This window comes from Festucalex cinctus, chromosome 2, assembly GCF_051991245.1.
Source record: "Festucalex cinctus isolate MCC-2025b chromosome 2, RoL_Fcin_1.0, whole genome shotgun sequence".
NCBI classification, from domain to species: domain Eukaryota; kingdom Metazoa; phylum Chordata; class Actinopteri; order Syngnathiformes; family Syngnathidae; genus Festucalex; species Festucalex cinctus.
Window position 1 is genome coordinate 27,362,491 of NC_135412.1, and position 19,494 is coordinate 27,381,984.

Genomic DNA, 19,494 nt, shown 5'->3' on the forward strand with positions numbered 1-19,494 from the left:
ACGTCGCCTCCCAGTTCTGAGGACTCCAGTTCGAGTCCAGGCTCCGGCCTTCCTGGGTGGAGTTTGCATGTTCTCCCCGTGCCTGCGTGGGTCTTCTCCGGGTACTCCGGTCTCCTCCCTTATTCCAAAGACATGCATGGCAGGTTAATTGGGTGCTCCGAATTGTCCCTAGGTGTGCTTGTGACTGTGGATGGTTGTTCGTCTCTGTGTGCCCTGCGATTGGCTGGCAACCAGTCCAGGGTGTCCCCCGCCTACTGCCCAGAGCCAGCTGAGATAGGTGCCAGCACCCCCCGTGACCCTTGTGAGGAATAAGCGGGCAAGAAAATGGATGGATGGATGGATGGATGGAAGCCCTACTAAGTGATGTCTGCCAACTAGTGGTGAATGGTGTTTTTACAACTTAAAACTGATCAGATGTGCTCGATGAATATAATGTATCCCGCCAAATGGTTTTCCTCATACTTTCCAATGGGCGAATGTAAAACGAAATAAATAAATAAATAAATAAATAAATAAATAAATAAATAAATACATAAATAAGCACAATGGAGATTTCTGCTCCATTTTGAGTTTCAAGCCAAACACTTGGAGTACAGAGTTAAACAATCACAATACACAAAATCAATCAGTTTTATCCATCAATTTTCTAGACTGCTGATTCTGTTTGATTTCGGGAGAATAGCAGCCTTCACCCTGGACTGGTTATCAGTCAATCACAAGGAACATATGAAGCAGGCAACCATTTACATTCTCAAAGGGGAATTCAACCCAAAAATGTTCCTTTACAATATGTTCTATGGACTCCACTAGACTAAACACATTTTATTTTATTATTATTTATTATTATTTTATTTTATTTTATTAGATTTTATACATCTCAGGGCAGCCGTTTTACCACCTGAAATCAACTGAAAATGACATCACAGTTGCTCAGGGCTCAGATAACGACCAATCACGGCTCAGCTGCCAAACGTCATGACCAACAGTTGATGCGTGATTGATGATGACATTTTCAGTGGGCAGCAAGTGGCAAAATGGCTGCCCCCTGAAAAGGATGAAAACCGGTGGAGTTTGTGGCTTAATTCTTGTTCCATAAAAGTAATGTGAATCAGAATACCGTTTTTAGACTGGAAGGGATCCATAGAAAATATTGTAAAGAAAATTAGGGGCATCATCACCGAAAGTGAACCACTACACTATCAGTGGACCACTTCTATAAAATGTATAAAATAAAAATGTGCATGGTATTGCCCTTGCCCACTCCCAATCACATGAATGGAAACTCTCCTCTGTTATTCTTTTGTTTGCCATTAGTTCTAATCTCAGTATTTTCGCCGCGTACGCTGACCCGAATGCACAGCGTTATACTCCATTCTTTATCCTCTTTGTATGCCGCACTCTCTCAGCTCCAAAGAATTTTAAACCTCCCAATGTCCTGACACTATTGCATTTTTCATTGGTATTTTAAGCAAAGAGTTGTGAGGTCTTAGAAGACGGCTGGCATTAATTCCTCTGAGGTAGACGGATTCCACTTCTCCCTGGAAAGAAGCTTAACACAAAGTTCTCCCCCACCTCCAAATGACTGAACTTCTCTTTTCTCACATATTTGAGAGGCCCCAAGAACAATCAATAGACCATGACACTGGTGCCATTTATTATCCAGTAATCAGTAGAGAGGAGCATTACACTGTCTTCTCTGGCATTGTTGGCAGGGATGTAACAATAACAGCAATATCGTGATATTGCGATATTAAAACAGCCACAATATATAGTCGTCGTCATGTCATGACATTAAAAGCAGCACATCTTTTGAAAAAAAGTCAGGTTGATTTACATTGTAACCTGGCAATGGCCAAATAGATGGACATTACATATCCATCTGGTACCTCTCCACAGTAATTTCGTCGGGAAAAGGCGGGACATTCTGTACAATAATTCGAGCTGATTGGACGATGTGTTCGTCTTTCGTCTTCGTTCTTGCCAGAAGGGGGGAAAAGCACGAACATCTTACCAGCTAGAAATGCACAAAGCGCCTCTCGCTATTCAACATTCAACAAGGAAACGGTGAGTAATTTTGCAAGAACAGAATTAATTGCAGCTTCCATTCGTCCATGTTAGGTTTGTTTGTTCGGTCCGGCATCGGCGCTGGCTTCCTGGTTTCGTCACAGTTGCATATCCCGCCCCCAAACACAATGTGGCTCTGTGATTGGTCCGAACCCCGGCGGTTATCAGCGAGAGCGGTGCAAGATGTATTCTCCGCAGTTTGGCGCTCCTATGTTTAAAATCCATGCTAAAGGTCAGATGAAGGGGAACGTAATTTTCTTGGAGGAACTCAATATGTGCGTGCATTCGCAAGTAAGTGCCTCAATATTAAGTGTTATGTTGTTTATATGCATTGCTGTAATGTCCAAAAGCACGATATTGTGTTTTTGTTTTTGTTTTTACAATATTGTGACCTTTTTTATATCGCCAACCTCCCCACAATATCGTGATATTGTATTGTGATGTTTGGATATCATTACATCCCTAATTGTTGCACATGGAAATCAATGAATTGGGAGTAACTCTGTAATGATTTTACAACTGTTACTGAAGACATGTTTACTTACACCTCAATTGACCTGTGACCTGTCATCAAGTTCACCTTTATCGAGTCCAAGATAAGTTCGAGTCCAATCCAGATAAGATAAAGACAGAGAAATACTATTTTCAGCACCACAAAATTTGAGAAATATTATGAAAGCGGGAACTTTGAAGACAGAGTTTGACGTCTACTACTCACTAAATGTGATTACAACGGCTGATATTTTTCCTGACAAGACAAAAGGAGGCATCTATTTGGGGGCAAGTGGTCAAGTTATTTGGTAACTAAGTTGGCACGGGATCTAATCGAGTGGAGACCACTACTTGAGGAAGTACAAAGTCAAGGTATTTTGCATCATGTAAGCGGAATAATGTACTGCGCAGTCCAGGTGTGACGTAGTCTCAAAGTCTTTCAGAGGAATTTCTCCATGCGCATCACACTGATTCTGGCCAGTTTGGAGAGCCAACAATTGGAGTGTGTGTTGTCGTGCGACAACGTCTGAACAAAGCCGGCCTTTCGGAGCAGCGAGACGGCCCCCGTCTGTGGAGAGCTGACATCCAGCACAAGGCGAGCCAGGCCTCGCTCTTTGCAGAAGTCCAATGCCCGCTGGGTCAGCTGGGAGCCCAGTTTCCGGCGACGCCACGGGAACGCCACAACCAAGTGGGTCATCTCGCCGCTATCGCCGCTCCCGTCGGCCGACGAGCTTGTCCCCACGCCGCCGTTCAAGTTATCACGATGTCCATCTTCCTCCGTTTCCCTTCGCCCCATCACCGCCACCATGCCGACCACCCTGGGAAGTTCTCTGTCTCCCGTCTCCGCCACCCAGAAGCCGTTATTCGGCTTCTCCAGGTAGTTGGCTTGGATGTCAGCCATGTCCGTGCTGATCCTCCTCAGCATGTAGCCCTCGTAGATCTCGTGGCAGCAGAAGTAGATGAGCCCCGCCCAGGCCGTGCCGAAAAGTAGCGCCTGGAAGTAGGAGCTGCCCCCCAGCACGTATCCAGCCATGGAGATGCTGAGTGCCACACCCACGTGGTCCGGGTGGCTCATGGACTTGAAGAAGGCCGGGTATATGTTCTCCCGGACGCTGTCACAAAATAACTCCATGACCACACGGTGATCGGAGGGTCGGTATTCCCTGATGGTGAGCTGGACTGGAGGAGGGAAGCAAGGACAAGAGCTCAGCGAGGATAATCGACGTGAAACATTCCTGATGGATTTTCTAATATGTAACCTGAGAACGGCACTCTAGTTCTACTATGAATGGCTCCAAAGAGCAAATATATACATGTGAAAACTCAAATCCGGATCACAATGTTTACTAGAGGATCTTGTGGTGAGAATAACAAGACCAAAAACACCTCACAGAATTCCACAATCAACAAACTCAAGAAGATTCATCATAACTTACGGTTGTTTTTCTGGGCCATGACGACTCTTTTTTTGCCTTCTCCTACGTTTTCCGCGCACTATGAACTTCTCAATGCTGTGCATGCCCCCAAACTTAAGCTACGGCTAATCAGCCAATCACAGAGGGGATGTAAATTACTCCCAACAAATCCCTCTTACACCTCCCTCCAAACACAAACACACATTGAGATCATCAAATGAAACGGCTGCCTGAGTGGACACGCTTCAAATCAAATAAATCACAGTGTTGTTTGGATGATGGGATATCTTTCCAAACTTAATTATCTCAGCTGACGAACTCTGCAGTCAAGGAGGATGAGCGCAAATCCCGATTAAATTAAAGCCTGATGTGAATATAGTTTGTTCGTGCTTTTTTCCCCCCCAAGAATTAATGTTAGGTACAGCCGTGTCCTCCCACACACTATAGTGAAAGCAAAGTTGAAATGGTGACACACGCATGGTGGCAGGGTTCATGTCTTCTGCAATAGGGCCTCTCGCTCATCATCATCATGTGATCTCATTTGCTGTGCAGATGAACGGCCTTTAGACTCGCTTAAGTCCTTCATGGATGTGGGAACGCTGTGAGGACAAGCGTGTCTCGAGCAATCTCACAATGACTTTGGGGGTCGCGATCACACCTCAAAACTCCTTTCAGTCAAACACACCAATATATAGGTTTTCAATCTGCAGATTAGAATTTGGCCCTACTTAAAGGAAAACCTGACTTGCGAAAAAAATAACCAGCTATTGTGTGAAATGGTTAATTTCAACTCTTCCCTGTAAAAATTGTCAATTTATGTTGAGCGATTATGATTTTATTGCACTTTTTATTAATATTTTTGCACTAAGTACAGCATCGGCCATTTTGGACAGTCACGTCATCATGACTAGGGCTGGGTATTGCCGCAAACCTCACGATACGATACGCATCACGATACAGGGGTCACGATACGATACGTATCGCGATACATATGTATCCCAATACTTGATCTTCAAGGCGATACGTATCCCGATATTTCACATTCATTTAATTGCATTTTATAATAACAGTTATATGTATGAAGGATATGTTTATTATACTGGATGACAAAAACATTTTTGTTGGTAGCTCTACTGGTTTACCACCAAGCGGCATGCCTGGTCTAAATGTGTACGCACTGCAGAGCAAAGAGCAGTTTTCATAGACACACTGGGAAAATGTATTAATAGGCATGAGCCGATATGAGTAAAAATATCAAAGTATTAAAATTACAGCTCTAAAAAGTGCTTATTTGAAATATTTGGGGAAATAAAAACAGCATTTTTTTTCATGTAACATTTTATTTCGTTTTTTCAACAAAATATAGGAAAATTGGTACATTAAGACACAAGTGCCATGTTAAGTTTATAAGTAAATAAATGTTGATATTCTTCCTCTGCATTGATTGTTCTTAGCAAGACACAGTGTCCAATCACTAATCATACACTACTCATTAGTTGAAGGCAATTAACTTCAAAGACGCTGCTGGTTTTTATTTTTGTAGGTACAATGCAAGCTGCAAAGGCAAACGTTAACCTATTTAAAGTCAATGAGCAATATTGATTCTGACGCCTGCGTATCGATACGTGTATTGTAATGAGGCCCGCACCGATATATTGCTCTATCGATTTTTTGAACACACCCCTAATCATGACATATGTAAAATACACGTTGAGTGACATGCCTCCCAGTGACAACAAAGAGACTCACAAGGAATTATTGCATCCGACGGCGGACAAAAGCAGTACAGCCACGGAGGACTCGCCAAAGATTTGTATCCAGCCGAAAGTGACGATGAAACCGGCCGATAAGTAGGAATCGTGCTGCCTTCATGTGGTAACGAAATCATGTTCAATACCACATGTCAAGTAGAAAATTGCACGTGAACACCCTCTCATGTCGTATTTTTTACTGGAGAACTGGGTATTTATTTTGATACCCGAGTTTCTGAGCTGAGAGAACTTTTCACATTTCAACATGGCGGGGATTGCCGAAGGATTTGTGAATGGCAAGAAATATTAACACTTATAAAGGCGTTGTCGTCCGCTAGCAGGTTGTTTTAGAATCTACACAATTACGTAGCATACACAATCAATGTCCTGTCCTTTATAGCTCATTATTTGCCGTAATTGTTCGATTTTACGAGCAAAGATAACATCAGCTGCTAAGCACGCTTCAGCCCACATTAGGAAAGGAACACTCAAACAGTAAGGGGTCCATTTTCATGCTCAGCGCAAGTTTCGTGTAAAGTGTGGTCTATTGTGTGCATGAGTGGAGTTTTCTTCTAGTATTTTCATAGACAAATACAATTATAAACATTTACAAAGAGACCTCCAGTTACTGGTGACATAGCCCCAATGATTCCGAGGTACAATTGACAATTTAATACAATAAATCAAATAAACCTTTATTTTCCTTTGCCACAGTAAATATCATACATATCCTAGAAAAACAAATTTGAGCTGATGGACATGGCATTCAAAAATTTGAAGTCTGATTAAGCTCAGCTGGAAGGTTTTCCACCTCCCACATATCAAGACTATTTGATGGCCACTGCTCAGGGATGAAAACTATTTTAAGGTGACAAAAGAGAGAGCATAAAATATATAATGAAGTCATAGCTTATTACCAGAAGTCACTTTTGCCAGTAGTGTATCATGATAAAGCGATGGGAAAACAATCACCAACAATACAGTTTTATATTTGTTATGGATATTTAATACAAGTATTGATTATTTGATGCTGGTCTAGAGTTACTGTATCCACAGTAACATTGATAAGATACTGTATAATGCCGCCTCAAAATCTTGCAGGTATGACTCATTTAAAATTTGACCCATCTATCCATTTTCGAAACCACTTATCTCCTCTGATAAATGAAACATCATGGGGCCTTCAAATGTATGTTAAAATATGTGACATTTGTCACGGTAACATGTAGCCACATAGCATCGTGATATTAAGGTCAAGGTGAGAACACGTTACGATGCAAACAGGAAATCTCAACGAAGCTTTCAGGGGTGCATCCCGAAACGTCGCCTCCATCGAAGGCGTAGGCTGGCGCCTCTCAAGGGTGCAATTCAGGGATGTTCGTGTGAGTTACACACTCATACCTGCACTCAGGAAGGGCTCTTCCTCTACTACTGTATGCTTTTCTAAATGAAATTGACTGACCTTGAAATACACGGTTGGTAAAAGTTTATTAACAGGCCATTTCAAACACTATTCTTCTACCTTCAAAAGGAGACCCATAGAAATAGATAGCACTTCCAATGATTATTGTATGTTTCACAATCCCATTTTTGCTGCTCTGGATCAGAGTTGCAGGGAGTCAACCTGCGAACTATTCCAGATCTTGAAACCATTGAACTACATTTCTTGAAAACGCTCATTGGCAGGAAATCCCCGTTAAAACAACGTGATGAAGGGGTTACTTGCCAGAAGATTTTGGTGGACCAAATGGCACAACATTTTGTGGACTGATGAAAGCAAGATTGTTGGTTCTGTGTCGAGAGGCTGCAGACGACACTGATACACTGACTGATACACTAAATTCACAGTGAAGCACACCATGAAGCCAGTGAACCATACGTTTTGTTTTATTTTTATTATTTTTAAATCCTATGATGTTTGATATATTGAATTCATGAGATTACTTAAGAGCTCTTGTGACCTTATGCAGAAGGGGAAAGACACTTGAGAGACCAGTGTCATGAGCAGCATCTTAGTTCCAGCCCGTTAAGCTGGAGTGGTCAGCCCAATCATAAAGACATAAAGAAGAGACACAAAAAATGTGATACAAAAACAGAAATATTACAGTTAACCAATAACCACATTGATCTGGTCAGTGTTTGTACATAAATATGTCGACACTGCATTTGGTCTTTTTTTTTTCTTTTTTCTTTTTGTTGCAAAAATTATACTGGGTGTTCCAAAAGTCCCAAATTTTGACATTGAATATCTCGGAAACTATTAAGGATATAAAAACGCATCTGCTAAATTCAGAAAGCTTGCAATCTTAATTTTTACATGGAATGTTCAAAGATGTTCAATGTGAGCACCATTGGTCACACGACACACATCAAGCCATCAAATTCTTGCCAAACACGTCCCAGCATTGCATTGTCAATGGTTGCAACAGCTTCTGTTATTCGTGCCTTCAGCTCATCCACGTGTCTTGGAATAGGGGCACATAAACCAATCCTTTCACAAATCCCCACAAAAAGAAACCGCATGGTGTGCGATCTGGAGATTTTCTGCGAAATGCACTTTGAACAACAGACCATGATTCAATTTTTGCAAATTCAAGCACACAAAACGCCTTTTCTGGTTGAGTGAACGCCATTAATGGGTCTGAAAAGAAATTAAAAAATCAACAGCCTCACAAAAAATGTAATTAGCTTTAAAATGGCACAACTTTTATCTTACATCATAGTTAAGGAGATATGGGGACTTCAAATGTGCCCAAGACTTTTGGAACACCATGTATATATATTTTTGCCTAAATCATCTCCTCACGATGCAAACAGTTTAGTTTTTTGTGTTTCCTGAAAAATCTGAAACAATGACGAAGGCGATTATTTTAAGAAGGCATTGATATTCCATTTTCTTCACCCTTTGTAAAGGGATAATACGTTTGCATCATGTTTTTGTTTAGTGTTTTGAGTTGGAATAGAATGAGCAATTGTGTGCCTAGAAACAAAAGCTAGTACGGTATGAGGATTTTGTGCAAAACACTGCTAGTAAGCACAACTATACTGATTATGGCACAATCACTGGATGTTGATACTATCAGTATCGTTGGAAATATATTGTGATAAATTGTCATGGTCTGGGTTGGGTTTTGGTTAGTTTTTTATTTTACTTTTGTCACGCTCAGGTTTAGTTTGGGTTTTGTCTTTATCCTAATGTTTCTTTAAGTTTCAGCCATTTTGTTTTGTTGTCCTCGTGTGCTTCCCAAGTCTTGTCAAGCATTGTCATGTCCACCTGTGTTTGCCTGCCATTCCTTATGTATCAACCAATCAGCATCCTCTACCACGTGTGTCCTGCCCAGATGTGTCTAATTCTGTCAATTAATGTGTGTGTATTTAGTTTCTTGTCTCCCTGCTGTCCGCGTCGATTCATTGTTGATTTTCTCACGTTTTGCCTAGAAGTTTCCCCATGTTTTGTATTGCTGCTTTTTTTTTAATATATATATTTGTTTGTTAGATCCTTGTTTTTTGTTTTGTTTAATTAAATCTTTTTGTTGACTCCCTGCTTCCCCGCACCCACACCGTAGCATAAATAATCTATAAAAATGTTGTATCATGAGTTACTGTAATTCCGTATTTGGTGTATGTGCATTGTGCATTGTGTAAACAATAAAGAAAAACAATTAGACAATCATCCATGAGATAGAGCAGCTAAATAAATTCAAAATACGGTATTTAAAAACACCATCTAAAAAGTACTGAGTGCTTTGAGCACAGCTACTTGCAGGTAAAAAAATAAAAATAAAATCCTGCGTTGATTACACTGCATGGAGACAAAATCAATCAGGCTGTGATTCAATAAAATGAATTTACTTTTAAATGACCCACTTGAGGGTATTTACAGCCATTTTAATTTCTTTTTTTCTTTTTCTTTTTTTCAAAATGAGCCAAAAGCACTTGAGTCCTGATTGGTCATTGTCACGAAACAAAGTCCGAGTCGGAGTAAGTTGCTGTGGAAACGAGCCAATATACGCACGCAACTGCTCTGCTTGGTATGCTTGTCACACGGTGGTCGCATTAAGAGTCGAAAGCATTAAATTCCTCCTCATATGCAGGCCAGGCATCATTTAAACACACTCCACACTACTTCAACTCCAGCCCACTCGCCCCAAAAACTTTGGAACAGAACCTGACTTGCCTCCAAAGTGCATGTGTCGTGCAAAAACACCGCACAAATATCCTTTTAGTCCAAATGTCTTCCATTATTTTATGAATTCATTTCTCCATGTGCAATGAAATACTGATGGCGTGCTTTTATCTGTGAGTGCTCATCAAACCAAACAAGGGGGGGTCACCCGTGATTTCTTATTATTTTTTCGGGATGTGAAGGACTTACATCTTGTTACTTTCTTTTGATGAATAATTTTCCCTTGTCACAATTCTGCATCGGCCTGCTTCTTTGGAGTGTGCTGAGACAAAAGTGATGCATGGGCTCACCTCGACGCTCAACTAATCATCATCCCGGAAATAAGAGGATTGCACGCTAACACACACACACACGCACACACACCCCCTCTCGAGAGGCTAGCGAGTGTGTTTTGAATTCTACGGCATAAAATCAGAACACCAACTAAGGGGAGACTGATGACAAGATAGAGATGAAGAGTGAAACCTCGAAGGAAATGATGAAAAAAAATCTGTGGTCCAAATAGGCTATAAGGGGAAAAAAAGGTTGCAAAAGACACTTTGACATTCTTTGACATACTCAACACAGTAAAATGAAACCAAAATAAGAACAATCGTTTGTCATTTCAGAAAGATAATTAGTCTTATATTCAGTGGCGGAGCCAGACTTTTATAAATAGGGGGGCCAGGGGGGGGCCAAGGATACTTCATCCAAAGATGATGCCAAATTTGTTTTCATGAAAATTTATTTCAATCGGAGTCTCTATCGAAGTTCAAATATATTTAAGTACATATTAAGCACAGGGAGATTTTTGCACATAATGTGCCGTTTATTAAGAATGTATAAAATGTACAAAAAAAATAATTCAGCACTGTTTAACTTGAATGAACTTGCACGCACACGCAGATACTGTATTCATGCAATTACAGTACTTTTATCAACATAACATTATAATATGAACATAATGCAAATTTGTATTACAGTATGACTAAAGATCCTGTCTAAGTGCCAAACTCTCCTTGTCGTTTCATTTTCCACAAACCCTATGAAAAATAAATTTATTACTCCAACTACTACTTCATTTACAACCACATAATTTATTAATGTGATTAATTAATAATAATGTTAATAAATCCTCCACTTCTACCTGGAAATGCAAACGTCAGTTAGTGTCTGTTTGAACTTTCAACCATTGGAGGGTGCTATTGTATAGCATAACAACAACAACATACTTATTTTTAGCTTGCACAAAACTACGTTGCTTATTGATGTCCGTCCAAAACAATCTATCTGAACTAGAGGTGTCAGTGGATTAAAATTTGTAATCATAATTAATCGCATTACTTCAATAATTAACTGACTATTAATCACACATTAATTGCACATTTTATATCTCAATTTATACCTACATTTACAATAAAATGTACAATTTCAATATGTTTTTTTTTTTTTTAGTCATTGATAGAGTAATTTAATCACAATTCAATTAAAAGAATTTAAAAATTCATTGATAGAGTAATTTCATAACAATTCAAGAAAAAAAAGTTTAAAAAAATAAATAAAAATAAAATATGTGCTGCACTGTAAAACCAAACCAAAGCGTGACTGATTTGTTTTGGTCATTTTTCTCTCACTACAACATGGTATAATTGCATTTGTAAGACAATAGTGAAAGCTCAATGCATTTCTCTTTTCATATTAGGAGCTGCCTAATTTTTAACATGAAGTAACTTGTGAAATTATGCACATTTTTAAAACTGTAAAATACAACACAATCCCCACAAATATATGCATTCGCGCTAGGCTTTTATTTTGTGAAGTGAAATAGGATGTGCATTGTAAAATGACGAACTTTTACTGCATAGGAACCAGAAACGACCGATGTGTTCTTTTCATATTAATAGCTCTGTAATTTTAAACAATAAGTAACTTGCGAGTTTCTGCACATTTTAAAATTGTAAAATACAACTTGACGCCAATCCCCACACATTAGGCAGTATCATTTAATTTATTACTGCTAAATTGTGTTATAGTGACTCCTTTTAATGACGTCGGACGCTTTTATTTTGTTAAGTTCTCGGATGCGAGACGCAGCTGAGGCCGCGCTACTGTTACAGCGAACACATCGGTAGTTTCACTTTCACCCTGATGAGATATTTTGTGGAGATGCTGAATAAAATACGCCTCACATTTAAAGATAAATAGGCTTGTGCTCACTCCAACTGTCAAGACGGCGTCCATTCGGCTCTTAACTCTCACAGGGGTTTCAGAGTGCCCATGGACGCCTCTTGGTGCTCGGTGCGAACGCAACGGCTAACCGAGTGCGTTCTTTCAAAGCAAGGCGCGGGTGGTAGTGGTGAGACACAGTCCAAATGGCTCCTCCACCTATATTCTGCCCCTTAAACACTGTATTTTAGCTCCAGTGCTTTTCTATTGGGTAGTTTTGACGTGGACGTTTCTACTGCGTGGTGACTAGAATTCCCTGAGTAGTGGCTTTCCAAATAAGGAGCGGTTGTTAATCGAGCGTTAAAAAAAAAATAGTGCCGTTAAAGGCACTTTAAGTTAACAAGATAATAACGTGACAATTTTGACACCCATAATCTGAACATAAAAGTTATTTTAAACAGTCACTCACGTCTCACAGGCAAACAAACATGATATAGCCAAACGCCAACATGCATTCTCGGTATTCAGGAGACTGCTCCTTAAAACAGATGATTCTCCTTCTCCAGACTCCTAGTGAGGTGGATTATAATGCTTTGTCGTAAGTAGCGCCAGCTACTGTTCAGGAGGGGCATAACAATTAGTAGGAGTCTGCTTGAAAAAAATGCTGGCAGGCTGCATCGGCAAGGCGTGCGACGTCACTGCGCCGGTGCCGTGATATGTCAATCATTTGGCGTCTGCTGGGTCCAATCACATTTCAGCAGGGGCACGTGCCACCCCGGCCCCCCCTCTGGCTCCGCCATTGCTTATATTGTTACCTCTTTGGCCGCTGCTGCTTTAGCGGAGTAGAAGAAGAAATTTTAACAGTAGAAGAAGAGTGTCTTTCGAATGAAAAGCAAAACAAGCTAAAGTGAAACAAACAAAGCTCGCATTTTGTTTCCCGACTTGTGTACAATAAACACATAATACAGGATCAGACAACGGCTCGTTTCCTGTTTTTTTTTTTATTTCCAATTTTAAATGAGAAACAGCTTGTTCCCGTTCAGTGGAGGCAGCAACACTGCCTCCCCATGGACGGTGGTGGAACTGGAAATGCTGCATTCGAGGATGGTCGGAAGTCGGACTTTTCCAACTTCAAACCAGGAAGTGTGTACAGGAACATTCGAAGTCAGGGCCGGGACTACAATGTGACGTCACTCTACAATGGCGACCCCTTTGTAAACACATACCATGAAAAGGTAGAATACAATTTACTTGAGTATTAAACTAGATAGCTTTCTTCATTCATAAATATTTGACATAACTCCATGTAACACAACGTATGTGCCAGTATGCTATCCACTATCTCCCTGCATGAAATTATACAGTGAACTATACTAAACTGTATGGAATGCTTATGAAATAAGATAAAATAAAAAAAATAAAAACAATAAATGAAGCAAAATTCCAAGAAGGCAAATTTACTGGAGGTCAAAATGTGTTTTGAGGACCAAAATTAAAAAAAATAATAATAATAATTTTTATCACTATTTGCCATTTTGGTTTACTTTCGCCTTGGGAAAAACCAACTCGGATAATTCCGACTTCCGACCATCCTTGAATGCAGCAATAGACACGTGAATATCTGAGGACTTGTTGGTGTGTCTTGACGCCGGTGTGGCGTGACGTTTGTCTCAAAAATAAATACGCATGCACGACGATCTACAAACGCACATCTGACAACTCACAAGCGTGAAAATTACGAATATATTTGTGAATTTGAAAAACGTGAAAAATCGCAAAAACGTTTGTGGATCTGAAAAACACGTGAAAATCCCAAATTCATTTGTGTGAATAATTTTGAGACAAATCTCTCCCCATACTAGAGGGGATCAAGCTTTTACTGTAGATGGTTTCAACCCCCAGGTTATATATACTGTATATATATATATATATATATATATATATATATATATATATATATATATATATATTATATATATATATATACATATACATATATATATATATATATATACAGTGTGTATATATATAAAGTAGATGTCACTGTTACTGCTTTAAATCTCTAACAAGTTAAAAATGGGAGGTCAATGATGTCAGATTCAAGGGAGATGGCAAACAACACAAAGTTTCATCACATCAAGAATGTCGAAAATCTTGTCAGCACTGCAAGGTGAGGCAAAGAATGTTAATGCAAAAGATTGTATTTTCATTTTCTGTAGCAAATTCATCAAAGAGGTGGACAACGCATTCAGTTTACTTGATGTTTATTTTTTTATTTTGGATGTTATAAGCACATCAATGATTGCGTTTTAAATAACAACCTCTATGAATCAAGTTATACATTGCACAAGAAATATTGTGGTTTGTTCAAAGAAACCTCAAAAATATTTACATTAGAGTTTATTGGCAGGTGTTCAACCTCAAACATTTCATTTCACATAATAAGGCTTGTTGTCAATGCATAGGACAAGAAGGCCTTGAACTCAATGGAGAAGAATTAATTGTAAAACTAAAACAATGTCTCATCTATTTAAGGTATTATGGTAACAGCATTTTAATCAATGTTTATAATAGACATTTAAATCGCTGTGGTCAGCACAAACAGACAGCCAAAGGTACACAACTCTAGAGAGTACGGCACTTACTGTATTATGTTTATCCTAATCATAAAAAGAATTAGCGCTGTCAAACGATTAAATTTTTTAATCAGATTAATCACATCTTAGAATTTTGATCAATCATGATTAATCACTGACTTAAAAATGTTTTTTTTTTCCCAACACTTTTTGCCCGCTAAATTTGAAGCGCACCTGTTGTGTTAATTTTTTCAACATTTAATGTTATGAGGACATCTTCAAAAATTTCTATCCACTGCACTCGCTCATCCTACTTTTTCTAATCAATTAATTATTTGCATAATTTAAAATGGGAAAAAAAGACTTACGGCATATGTAAACATTTATTAAATGTTTTACTTTAATGCATGTAGTTATGTTTATTGCTCAAACTCCAACTGCTACCTTTAACGTAACGATCTGCTGTTGGCTAAAAGGGATCATCTGCGGTCAATATTAATAGTGTGATTAATCTGCGGTAATACAATGATTCATGCGATATTTTTTTGTGATTAATTAATTAGTTAACGCTGTAACTTTGACAGCACTAAAAAGAATAGAAAAATTACGACACATTGCTGCTTGAATGAAAAGGTGGACTAAACCACATATCACATTGAAGTCAGACTTTAAACGGGATTATCAGATTGTCATTTGTTGGCTTCAAACATTTTACAAGGGAAAGTCACGGAATGTATACACTAAGCGGCAAAGCAGGACAACTCAATTTCATGTTTTCTTTATACAATAATGAAATATAATTTCCCATGAGTAGTCTTAATTAAAGCAATGCCTACATTTACTTAAATACAGCGGCAGCAGGCCTGTTTGAAAAGTTATTATATATGCATTTTTTTTTAAGTCCATTAGCTGACGGTGTTCAACATTCATTTCAAGCATGGGCATATTTATGTATTTATTTTAATCATTTGCCAAACTCTGTCCCCAGTTTGATTTAATGTAGACAGGAATCAAGTGCAAAGTGTTTCTGTGCATCAAATCATTATATGTGATGTGACATCCATAATGCACTCTGCATAAAAGCCTGACTCCGGCTTGCTTGCTTTTTGACAAGGAGAGAGCAATGTTACAGAATGCAGATTGAGCTCTGCTATATTTTCTAGAGTTCACGGGCGTTCTGCGACCAAGATAGCTACACCCAGAACCGGTCACGATGCAATCGCAGGGCACATGTAAACAAACAACCATTCACAGTTGTGGACAATTGAGAATCTTCAATGAACCTCCACTCAAGAGGGAGATTTAAACCCATTTTGACCATTTTTGTATTCCACATAATGATCATAAATTTTGTGTTTTTGAAAGTGGTACAAAGAGTAATTTTAGTTTCAAAGAAAATATATACACGGCACACAGGCTGTTAAACTGCTCCTTGCTCAGCCTGAAGTACACCTCAAAGTGTTCCACATGGCGCTTTAGCTCATGGAAGAGCCTATACGCCCCCAAATCTTGCCATGCCGTTCGGATCGGATGGACCCCAATCCATTTTTTAATTATTATTATTATTAGCTGCGACTTGTCGTCTCCTCATCCTTATTTTGAGAAAAAGTCCTGACTTTCCATTGACGCGGTGGCAAATTCATATTGGCGGGTTGCGGCCTTCATTGTGTCCAGACCAGCAGGAAAAGGCGCCAGGCTGGAAAACACTTGTTGGGTCGCTTAGCAACTGGCGCCAAATACTATTTGTGCGCCTTGTGTGCATGTGCGCCAGGTTGCCGCTGCGCCTGTGCCATGCTGCGACCGACCCTGTGGTGGGCGCCGTACAAGTGCACTGTGAAACGGCCTTATTGTCTTGTGTTGTTGTTTTTTTTCTTTTTCTAAAATTCAATATAAAACACTCACAAAATGATCATTTTCGGCGACAACGTAGGCCAATCTGCTTGCTTCTAGGCAGAATTCGTATGGCTCAATGGTGACTGCTGCATCGGCTAATAAAAGGAAAAATAACAGGAGTGCCCACAGGCTGTTTGAATGACTAATTAAGGGCCGAAAGCGTAATGTCTCTAAACGGATACTAATACTTATTCGCGGTTCAGCATTTTCAAACCTATTTGTGATTTGTAACATTAATTTAAAAAAAAAAAAATCCCCCTTTTTGTGACAAATTTTCTGCAGTATGTTTAATCTTTATTAGGTTGCTGCATCTCTTTAATTGAAACATTGAAAAGTTACTTTCAGTTTCACTATACAGTAAGGGTGTCACGATTTCGATTTTTTATCGAAATCGATCGAAATTACGTCACGATTTCGAGCATCGAAATAGAAGAGAGGACACACGATTCGATGCCCCCCCCCGCGCCCGCCGCCACCGCCACCTCCCAGGAAAGCAAATGAGATGCAGCCATTCAGCTACTAGCTAACGGCACTTGTTAGCTGACTTCTCCTGCAGTCATGATGGCAAGCGCGGACAGACACAGCAATGGTGCTTCAAGCCGCTCCCGCTTCTCTCGTCACCAGTTTGGAAACATTTTGCGTTCCCGGTGAGTTATGTCGACAACGTTCACGTTGTCGATAAAAAGACCACAGTTGCAAGATATGCTATGTGCGCGTACTGTACTCGGCCACGGTGTTACGCCCGGCTCGTCAAGGGGAAGGGAAGTAACACAATAACAGAAAATATAGAGTAGATAAACACGGGTCGACTTTAACATCTGAGTAGTTTTAATTGAAATTTCAGGCAGGGGTTTGACAAGGGAGTGAAAGTGGAAGGTGAACAAATAATAACCGCATTTGACAGAACTGACAGAACGGAGGAGAAACAATAACTAATAGGGGTATAATACACGGATACACAATAGCGTCGCGCTGGCACAGTCGTCCAATCGGAGTGTCGCGCTGGCACAGTCGTCCAATCGGAGTGTTGCGCTGGCACAGTCGTCCAATCGGAGTGTCGCGCTGGCACAGTCCTCCAATCAGAGTGTCGCGCTGGCGCATTCAAACTGAATGGCCCGAGCCGCCAGCCGTAACAACGGGAAACACGACAAACATGACGGGACATTTACGCAGGCATCACAAAGATTTAGATTTATCAAATTCAACTAGAAGTGGGAAAACAACGGTCCAACCAACTATTTCATCCTCATTTACAGTGAAACTTCCACACACTTCAGCTCGCGCGAAACGCCAGATCCATAGGTCTATTTATAGCAGCAGACCTGCAGCCTTGGAAAACGCTGGATTCAAACATTTAATTAGTGTACTTGAACCACGCTACAGTATGCCCAGCAACTGTAAATGTTGGGATATAGTTTGTTCAGGCTGTATTTGTTCCATGACTTTGGATACAATATATTTTTTGTTGTTGTTGCACATTGCACATTATTTTAAGAGGAACGCACAGCACACTGTTGTAACCAAAAACAGTCAATAGATGGCAGGCACCCACTGTGACTTTTTGTTTTTGTTTTTTTATTTTTTATTTTACACTTCAGTAAGAACAAGACGGTTAACTTTATATTGTAAATAAATTCTTTGAATTTGATCATTCCTGCCTAATGTCAATTATCATATATTACATAAATTTACACAAAAATAATATGGAAATTGCATCACCTATATGTAGCCGATCTTTTGAAATAAGATTTACTGTACAATGAATAGAACCAATGATCATAGACTAGCCTTAGCCTACAGAAGCATATGCCTCTGTGTTATAAAGTGGGGGAGCGGAGAAAAAAAAAAAAAAAAAAAAAATCGAAAAAAAAATCGAATCGTGACCCCAAAATCGAAATTTAAATCGAATCGTGGAGTTGGCGAATCGTGACACCCCTACTATACAGTATGCTCCTATAGGAGTCTGCTCAACCAAACTCCTGTTCAACCACAGATTGCGGCACTCACTTTTCAATCACAAATCTAACAGAAGCCACATTAGATTTGTGGTTGATGTGGGGGAAAAAAAAGTTTTAAAAGGATTAAAATACTGTCTACAAATATGGTATTTATTCGCTATGATCACAGTGCAGGTCAATTACGATTTTTATTTTATTTTTTGCCCATATGAGATGTATCTGTTATATTTTCATGTCACTGTGAACAGTGCAACTCAGATTTTTCAAATTTGAACCACACCGCTTTCATATGTGAACGTGCAGTACTAACCACACACCTTAAGCAGATCGCTCAATTTGTTCGCTCAATTTGCGGTGATATTTTTGACGATATTGGTAATAATTACTGAACAAAAGATTTGTGATTGGTGCTTAGCACTTTTATTACAGCACAATATTTAAGCTACCTTTCCCCCCCACCCACAATTGAAATGCAAACAAAGTGTAAATATTGCACCGTAATGGAATGAAATGGAAATAAAACCAAGCCAGGTAGTTTTTACCCTGCAAGGTCTAATTGTAACATACAGTAACTGCTTAAAGCACTTGAAGCACATTTGCTTAGCAAATACAAAGAAAACACAAACCTTCAGAAGTCAGTGGCAAATTTCATGAATCGAAAAAGTCCATTACGTTCTCCTGTTTGGTTGATCCTCGTGTTGTACAGGGGAAAAATATCACCAATGATACGGTCGCAGCCAGTTTGTGGCGTCATGCTTTGTACTTTGCAGGCATTGTTGAAAAATGTTTTGCCGTGAATGTCTCTCTCTTGGTCAATCAGAGGAGCGGGAAAATGCTGTGATTGCTTGTAGACATTACTATAGCTATGAATAACACAAATGTGCATGTTTAGACCACTGCGCGATAGCAACGTGCACGCCGTCTCGTCACGAGCACATTAGCTTAGAGGCCGGTTAGCATCACAAACTCACGTCAAATAGGCAGCGATAATACGTGACCGCTTCAGTCTTATCC

The 19,494-nt window shown here is 39.6% G+C and overlaps 1 protein-coding gene across 2 annotated transcripts; it reads right to left on the minus strand.

The window, feature by feature from the left end:
* Positions 1-1,621: 1,621 nt before the first annotated feature.
* Positions 1,622-12,592, minus strand: LOC144015054 (N-acetyltransferase 8B). Of its 2 annotated transcripts, none has more exons than XM_077515370.1 (2): positions 12,523-12,592; positions 1,622-3,735 (listed from the first exon to the last, which is right to left on the minus strand). In XM_077515370.1, exons 1-2 carry the CDS (start codon positions 12,566-12,568, stop codon positions 2,996-2,998), a joined length of 786 nt encoding a protein of 261 aa, XP_077371496.1. In that variant the 5' UTR covers positions 12,569-12,592; the 3' UTR covers positions 1,622-2,995. The 2 variants fall into 2 exon arrangements, with proteins under 2 accessions (XP_077371496.1, XP_077371497.1); XM_077515371.1 differs by lacking the exon at positions 12,523-12,592 and adding an exon at positions 3,993-4,315.
* Positions 12,593-19,494: the final 6,902 nt, after the last annotated feature.

What these genes read in the sequence shown, in the direction of transcription:
- LOC144015054 (XM_077515370.1), bottom strand. Translation starts at nt 12,568, where the DNA reads ATGCATGTTGGCGTTTGGCTATATCATGTTTGTTTGCCTGTGAGAC. An exon ending in TGTTTGTTTGCCTGTGAGAC is followed by an intron (nt 3,736 to 12,522) that starts GTGAGTGACTGT and finishes TCCCTCCTCCAG; the next exon opens with TCCAGCTCACCATCAGGGAA.